Genomic DNA, 8,445 nt, shown 5'->3' with positions numbered 1-8,445 from the left:
TGTGGAGGTCCATCCTGTCAGTCTGCAGACCTGAACCATCCAGACCTCCACCAGTGAGTCCGTTCAGAAGAAGTTCCTCCAGGACTCCTCGAGGCGTCTCAGCTTCTTCTTCTTCATCTCTAAACGAAACACTCAACGGCTGAAGCTGCTGCAGGTACGTGAAGCTAACTTTCACTAGCGGTCTGCTAACTGTGGTAGCTTTTAGCCTCTTAGCTTAGTTAGCTAGAACAAACAAAACATGGGACACAAGCTGATGTGCTGCACACAGTTTAATGTCATGTGTTCAACTCTTCTCTCTCTAGTTGGGCTTTTACATGTACAGTGTAATTTAAATATACAGCTTTCAATAACCACACAATACACAGTGTTGTACTGTAACTAAGTATATTAACTCAAGTACTGTACTTAAGCACTATTTTTGAGGTACTTGTACTTTACTTGAGTATTAACATTTCAGGCAACTTTATACTTCTCTACTACATCTCAGAGGCAAATATAAGTTTTATTCTACTTCATTTATCTTAACTATAGTTTCCAGTTACTTTGCAGATTTACTAATACATTATAATTATTATGGAAGTATTTAAAGTACTTAAAAGGATTTATAAAATCCAATAAAGTATATTATTCTGAAATGAGCCATTCTACACAGTTTGTACTTTTCTTTTTGGTACTTCAAAGTATATTTTGATGCCAATACTTTTGTACTTTTATTTAAGTACGATTTGAGTTATTTTACTTTTACTGAAGTAATATATCTGAGTACTTCTTCCACCACTACTAACACACAGACACCAGTAATACTTAGTAAATTAAAGTACAATTAGCTGAAAATAGGAACAGTTTTGGTTTACTTCACCTTTGTTGTGAAATATTTTATATCTGGAATTCACTGAATTATATTTATTTATTTGAATGTGTTCCAGAGTTGAAAGCCTTTCATGGAGGAAGCCGATCGTCCTAATTTAGATTAACAGTAAAGTATTTTACAGTTATGCTGTTATTTACTCTTTTACTGTCTTGTCTTCAGATGAATCTGAGAGGAGACGCGTTGGGAAACTACTTTGAGAAAAGTAGCTGTTCTCCGTGTGGTTGAGGACGAACACAAAGCTGCTGACTGAGCAGCGTGTGACCTGCAACATGCACACAATCCATCAGCTAACTGTGTTTGAGTTTAACTCGGATACACAATCATCTTCATAATGAAAGAGGCATAAAGTCACAGGAGCCTCGTATGGCTTTTTATTTCTGAGAGACTTTTATCAAAGTTTTTATCAAACAATTTAGTCTTTATTGCTTTTAGACTTATTAGTAGTAAAATATTTCACAGAGGAGGAACAGTTTACAACCAGTAATGCAATATATAAAGTACTATTTGCTTATTAAACATGTTGTAGAACAATTTAGATTATTGTCAATAAATTATACAGGATGATTTCTTTCACCTTTTCAAGTCAAAAGTATATAATCTGCGATTAGGTTGATCTACCATCAGACCACTGCAGATTTACCTCCAAACATTTCCTTGGTCTGAATAATAATAATAATAATAATCATAATCACACAAATACATTTATTTATAAAGCACTTAAATAAAAGTGACATCAAATACCAAAATAAATAATAAAATACATGAGACCCGGCAAAACAATCGGACAGCTCTGATAAAATCAGGTTATGACTTCTAATTAACAGGTTTCGTACTGTCATGGAAAACCTGGAAAAGTCATGGAAATGTGTTATTCATATTTTCATGTCGTTCATTTACGCTGAGTTGCCAGCCAGCGTTTCTCAGACTGGAGTGAGACGAGGAGAAAAGGTGATGTCGTGATCTTCGCAATAGAACATCTTTGATGTGACGTGTCGAGTCTTGGCCAATCAGACGGTTAAGGAGCCCGTACCTTCATTTCAGCAGGTTGCTAATGCAGAGGAGTGTATAGATCGCAGCTATTATTTTACTCTCGATAAACTACCTCATCCCGAGTAGATTATCATTTTCATTTAAATAATTGAACTGGATTGAATGCATATTAATTGCAAATAGAAGATGGGCCACAATTCTACCAGCTGTACAGTAACAGTGGAAGTTAATATGAAGCCATACAGTAACGGGGTTCAATGAAAACGAATCACTTTCTTTGTACAGGTGATGGTTCTCGCTACTCTTGCTATCTTTGTTTTTATTTGACCAAAACTTTTGAAAATGAGACCTCGGTCTCTGTGGATTGTGTCTAAATAAAGGTTCATATTAATAATAGAGCAGAAATACCGATTAATAACTGAATAATAAATTATTTTTTTTGCTTAAAGTAAACGTCATATCACTTAATTTTCTTCTCAGGGTACACCAGAATGCTACATTTTAAAACTCATATTTAAAATATAATTCTCGGAGCCCCCCCCGACAGGGTTTTGGGCTTGTCACCTTTTTCACCCCTCATGAGTTTGCAGGTATGGAGTACAGAATAGACAAAGCAACCTATTACAAATATCCACAGCTATCATTTTTAAATGTAGTTTCATGGTCTTAATGTCATTGACTTGACATCAGTGTCCACCATTGGGCCGCACTTCTTCATAGTTCTTGATCAACTGGGAGATCCTGACGACTTTAATGGTTGCCGGTATTGCATCATAGTCTGACCACAGGTACTCTGCAGACAGCACCTTGGTTGGCTTGTTGTACAGCAGGTACCTGCATGACAGAGAGACAGATAAGCAATCTATGTTCCATATCCATGTGTCTAATACTCGAGATGAGATTCTTCAAGAAAATAAGAAACTTGATACAGTCTAATAAATAAAAGAAATGTGATGAAGACTGGCAGATTAAAAAAACACATCAGAAATGAGCATATGAGCAGCTTGGACTCTCTTGAAACTTGTTCCTTAAAAATAAGAACAGTAAAATCGTTGAAAATGAGGGGATACATTGGGACACATGTACCTGTTGAGGTGACTCTCTTCCTGCCAAACAGCTTCGATGTTATTCTTAGCATCTTCCTCCGACTGTGTGTAACAGTATCTGATGAAAGAAAATAAGTAGAAGAGACACTGTAGAGTTTTATTTTGTTTTTAAAATACATTTTAAACATAACTTGGTAAATTAGTCTCGGGATCGCCTCTCTGCTGTTTGCAGATGATGTGGTCCTGTTAGCCTCCTCGGATCGTGACCTCCAGCATTCACTGGGGCGGTTTGCAGCCGAGTGTGAAGCGGCGGGGATGAGAGTTAGCACCTCCAAATCTGAGGCCATGGTTCTCTGCCGGAAACCGGTGGATTGCTCCCTCCAGGTGGGGACGGAGTGCCTACCTCAAGCGAAGGAGTTCAAGTATCTCGGGGTCTTGTTCACGAGTGAGGGTAAGATGGAGCGGGAGATCGACAGACGGATCGGTGCGGCTGCAGCAGTAAAGCAGGCGCTGCACCGGACCGTCTTGGTGAAGAGGGAGCTGAGCCGGAAGGCAAAGCTCTCAATTTACCACTCGGTCTACGTTCCTACCCTCACCTATGGTCACGAACTCTGGGTCGTGACCGAAAGGACAAGGTCGCGGCTACAAACGGCCGAAATGAGCTTCCTCCGTAGGGTGGCCGGGCTCAGCCTTAGAGATAGGGTAAGGAGCTCGGTCATCAGGAGGGAGCTTGGAGTAGAGCCGCTACTCCTTCGCGTCGAAAGGAGTCAGCTGAGGTGGTTCGGGGCATCTAATTAGGATGCCTCTTGGACGCCTCCCACTGGAGGTTTTCCAGGCACGTCCAACTGGGAAGAGACCCCGGGGAAGACCCAGAACACGCTGGAGAGATTACATCTCCCAGCTGGCCTGGGAACGCCTCGGGATCCCCCAGAATGAGCTGGAACATGTTGCCGGTGAGAGGGAGGTCTGGGTCAGCCTGCTTGACCTGCTGCCACCGCGACCCGACCCCGGATAAGCGGTGGAAAATGGATGGATGGTAAATTAGTCGTGGCAATCATCTCAAAAACCTATAAGAGGCTTAAATAATGGTCACATAGGTGGCGAAAGGTCAGAAAGACAGAAAATATATTTTTAAATATATATATATATATATATGTATATATTTGTAATTGTGATTTATGTTTTTAACAATACACCAGATGTGAAGGGCAAAGGGTTTTACCCATCCAGTGTCTAAATGTAGACCTTATTGTCAGCTCTGTCCAATCACTACTCTCTATCCGCAGCACATTGTCCTTTCATTTAAATAGCAAAATGAAAATAACTTTAGAAATAATTAGATTTTGGTTACTTGACTAGCTTATACATGTCCTCCAGGTATCCACACCAGATAGCAGCAGTGTAATAGTAGTCTCCTTCATCAGCAGGAATGAAGGCCTTGGATTCGGGCCGGCGCTCATAAGGGAACTTAGTCCTTTTGTTATTCTGAGAAAAAAATAAAGATTTAGAAATATGGAATAGGAATGAGAGGCTATAGCTGATACCTGTGACGGCAGTTAATGCTGTGGCTGATCCTGCATAACACATGGTGTAATAGGTGAATCAATGAAATCATACAACAATTAGATCACATAACCTTATTATTATGATTAAAAACTTCCATTAACTTGGCATGAATATACTGTAGGAAAGAGAGTAAAACCATGTAGCCACGGTGAAGCACCGCAGACAGCCGACTGAAAGACTCAGCTCCAACCCTGTTGTGAAAGACACTGTCGATGTCCATCATATAAAGGTAGTCCGCTTCATTACGGATCTGAAAACATTACAGTTGAGATGTGAGATTGACTGCAACACGCAGAGACTCAAGTGCATGAGCAAAGAATTATATTTAAGAGAAGCATATTATCTTTTGTGCCACTAATGACAGAGCTGTTCATGAATCCATTTGTTGTTTTTCTTTTGTAAGAACTAGTATAATCATTAAACAACTAAGCTATGAACATTTGAAAGCAATAGCTACTGAATGCAGCCATTTTGTGCGTTTCACTTCTTACCTGTTTGTCGATGGTGATGGTGGCCCATTTCATCCGACCAAGCACTACTTCCTGCCAGCGCTTGGCACTAGGGACGGTGATAACTGAGATATTCCGGCCCTCACCCAGTTTAATCTGACAAACACACAATACTTACATGTGTATTTGTGTACATTTATTTTTGGTTTGAGTCTAGTTAATACATATGAAAACACCAGTCTTAAAGTGGCTTATTTGTCCAAGGGTTTCTGGATCACAACAGAGTAACAGTGAACTAAAAACGTTATTTTGCCGCACAGAATTTATTGTTAAATGGCTTAAATCAGTTAAGCTGTGTAGCAGCCATGCACAACACTACTTTAAACATAGTAAGCAACAAAAACTCACTGGGGGGACATCTCCTTTGTTGTCTGTGAAGATGTAGTAAGTGACCCTGAAGTCAACAAGAAAGTGCTTTTCAGCTGACTCCAGGAAGCCCTTTAGGAAACGTGTGTATCTGTTTGGAAGGAAAGAAGCGAGCCATGAAGATGAACAATTAGAAAAGGCAACACAAGACAAATAACACCGTGCAAAAGATAAGTAGTATTTACAGTATGTGAAGTAGCTTTACATTTTCAGATGTTATCTTTCAGCCTGAAGCAATGGCTCATGTCAAACCTCACTCCTAGAATATCCTGTGAGAATATCCTGTGTACCTACTTGCCAACAGCGAATAACACCACAGCAACTCTTGGGTCCATTCTCTTATAGATTTCATCGATAACCACTGGATTAAAGGTTCCCTCCCAAACCAGAGGAGCGTTCCAGTTTGTCACTGAGTTCACATCAGTACGTCTTGGGAGAACAAATACATCGTGGATTCAGACTTTATGAAGCATTCCCAGGTCTTAGTCCAGCAATGATCAGTAGTTTGTCTCTGTTTGTTCAATATTCAATAAGTTGTGGCAGAAGATGATTCCAAATTAAATGATCACTTTACATCTCAGCATATACACAATGCATTAAAACATGCAAAATGTTGGATTTCACCAGTTACAATTCCATACAATGGCAGAACATTTTAATAAAGTGAAGTCTGATCTTTGACTTTGTGAAGGAGATATGTTCATCGTTGATTATTCTATAAAATGTTATCATGTATACATTTTACACAGGAGAATAATGTGACATTTGTTTTTATTAGCTTACCCGATCGTTGTGCTTGGCTGAGCATATTTAACTCTGGAAAAAAGGAGCAAAGATTCATTTAAATGTATCTTTCCTATTCCAAAGACAACATGCAGGGGTAAATACAGTACAACGAATACAAAAGATCAATACAACAAAGATAAACAACCATAAAGAAACAATACCAGAAGACCAGATACTAAAGATATCCACTGTCATGTCATGGTGCTGTGTGCTGTGTGTCCAAACTCCTGATGAGCATGCTGCAATGTTTTTGTTGTGAGGTAAAAGTGCTAACCACTGATCTAAAAAATGTAAAATAATACCCAATAATGTTTTTACACTGTGTTCACTGTGGGAATTAGCAATTGTTGATTCCCGTTGATTACAGATAAAGCCTAAAGTCCCAGTGTAGTCATTGTCTACTCTGGGGCATAAAACTATCACTGAAAATATGAATCTGAGCTGATGTAAATGTAGCACAATTAAATCTGTGGTATTAGAAATAAAACTGTGCACTTTTTTCCTTCCTTATGTATTTACATGACTAGTCTTGCTTGATTTACATAATGATACAGTGCAAGCAATATATTTGCATTGTAAATCAGCAGCAGAGGCGCAAAGTAAGGTTTCTCTTTCATATTCTTTGTCTTCTAGTTAGAGTTACAATCTCGAAGATCTCTGTTTTGTTCACTTTGGCAGCACCAATGTAAAATAAGCTGTTTTTGCATTTCACTCTCCAGAAAGAACGTTGTTTTCAGGGCCAGGAGGTGAACCAGAGTCTTATCAAGTGTAAATGGAAAGCTGTCGGTTTTCTCTGTTGGTGAAAAGAAAGGTTCATCCTCACCCAGTTTGCATTTTGAGTTTGCCGATCTTCCAGTCGCCATTGTCCTGGCAAAGACTTCAAAAAGAAACACACAATATTTATTCATAATATGAGAAATTCATACAGTATGAAACTCCCTGGAACTGTTGGGCAGAGGCAGAATTAATGAGCACATACAAAGTGTGTAATTTAATTTAGAAGGTGATGTGGTGCAAGCAGGATATTTGTATTGCATACCAGCAGCAGAGGCGCAATAAGTTTAACATATTGTTACGGCAAATACCAGCAAAGGCTGGAAAGCATGTTTCTCTTTCATATTCTTTGTCATCTATTTCGAGTTACAATATCGAAAATGTCAGTTTTGTTCACTTTGGCAGCACCTATGTAAATAAGCTGCTGTGTAAATAAGCACCTATGTAAATAAGCTGCGGTGTAAATAAGCACCTATGTAAATAAGCTGCGGTGTAAATAAGCACCTATGTAAATAAGCTGCGGTGTAAATAAGCACCTATGTAAATAAGCTGCTGTTTTTGTTGGTGAAAAGAAAAGTTCATCCTCACCCAGTTTTCGTTTCCAGTTCGCCGATCTTCCTGTGGTCATTGTCCTGGCAAAAACTTAAAAAAGAAACACAATATTTATTCATAATATGAGAAATTCATACAGTATGAAACTCCCTGGAACTGTTGGGCAGAGACAGAATTCATGAGTACTTACAAAGTGTGTCATTTAATTTAGAAAGTTTTATAGCCAGTGGCTATGTGTACTGTGACCATTTCTTTTGGTAAATTACCTTTTGTTGAATTACCAGCTTGGTGGCTCTAATTTATTTACTCTATGGTTAGTATCTGATGCATGTATTTGAAATGACACGCGCTGTATGGTTAGTATCTGATGCATGTATTTGAAATGACACGCGCTGTCTTCAGCGACATTACCAGATGGATGCGATGCTTGGCCCATGATGGCTATACAGGATCCTGTGAAGACACACAGATCCAAAAAATTAATACATTGGTAGTTACAAGTTTTACACATAATTAAACTTGTTGTTTGTGTTGTTTTTTTAAGAAACACTGATGTTTTAGTAATACTTTTTTTTTTTACTCATCTGATAATCTTTTACTGCCTTTTGTTGGTTTTAGGGCTCCATATATAATGCCATATAGCGCAAAAATGGTCTGGTATTGCTGATTTGTATAGTGGGTACATCCCAAGTTTCAAATGTCATTTCCTCGCTCCTCTATCCTCGCTTAAAGCGGAAGTTGTTCTGCATCGCCATATTGCCGTTATTTAGCTCGGAGGAGAGAGGATCGAGGATTGAGGAGAGATCGCCGAGGAGCCATGAGCGAGGACCCACGAGAACAGACTTCCAGGAAGTGTTTTAACGGACGACACGCCCCCTCATTGTTCATCAGTCATGTGACTGGACGCTGCAGCCGATCGGACTGATGAGATTTTGTTCAACATGTAAACAGTGAAGACGGATCACAGATTAAACTCAAGCTTTAT

The 8,445-nt window shown here is 39.1% G+C and overlaps 1 protein-coding gene across 1 annotated transcript; it reads right to left on the bottom strand.

The window, feature by feature from the left end:
• Window positions 1–2,409: 2,409 nt before the first annotated feature.
• Window positions 2,410–7,572, bottom strand: LOC116378003 (globoside alpha-1,3-N-acetylgalactosaminyltransferase 1-like). The gene is made up of 10 exons (XM_031839796.1): window positions 7,497–7,572; window positions 6,958–7,011; window positions 6,132–6,164; window positions 5,643–5,777; window positions 5,331–5,439; window positions 4,965–5,078; window positions 4,610–4,723; window positions 4,259–4,392; window positions 2,948–3,025; window positions 2,410–2,695 (listed from the first exon to the last, which is right to left on the bottom strand). The coding sequence occupies exons 2-10, from the start codon at window positions 6,966–6,968 to the stop codon at window positions 2,548–2,550; spliced, it is 876 nt and encodes a 291-aa protein (XP_031695656.1). The 5' UTR covers window positions 6,969–7,011; window positions 7,497–7,572; the 3' UTR covers window positions 2,410–2,547.
• Window positions 7,573–8,445: the final 873 nt, after the last annotated feature.

This window comes from Anarrhichthys ocellatus, unplaced genomic scaffold (genome assembly GCF_004355925.1).
Source record: "Anarrhichthys ocellatus isolate YVR2014 unplaced genomic scaffold, GSC_Weel_1.0 scaffold1949, whole genome shotgun sequence".
Classification (NCBI taxonomy): Eukaryota; Metazoa; Chordata; class Actinopteri; order Perciformes; family Anarhichadidae; genus Anarrhichthys; species Anarrhichthys ocellatus.
The sequence above is the reverse complement of the archived record's forward strand: the minus strand, read 5'-3'. Positions and strand labels throughout refer to the sequence as shown.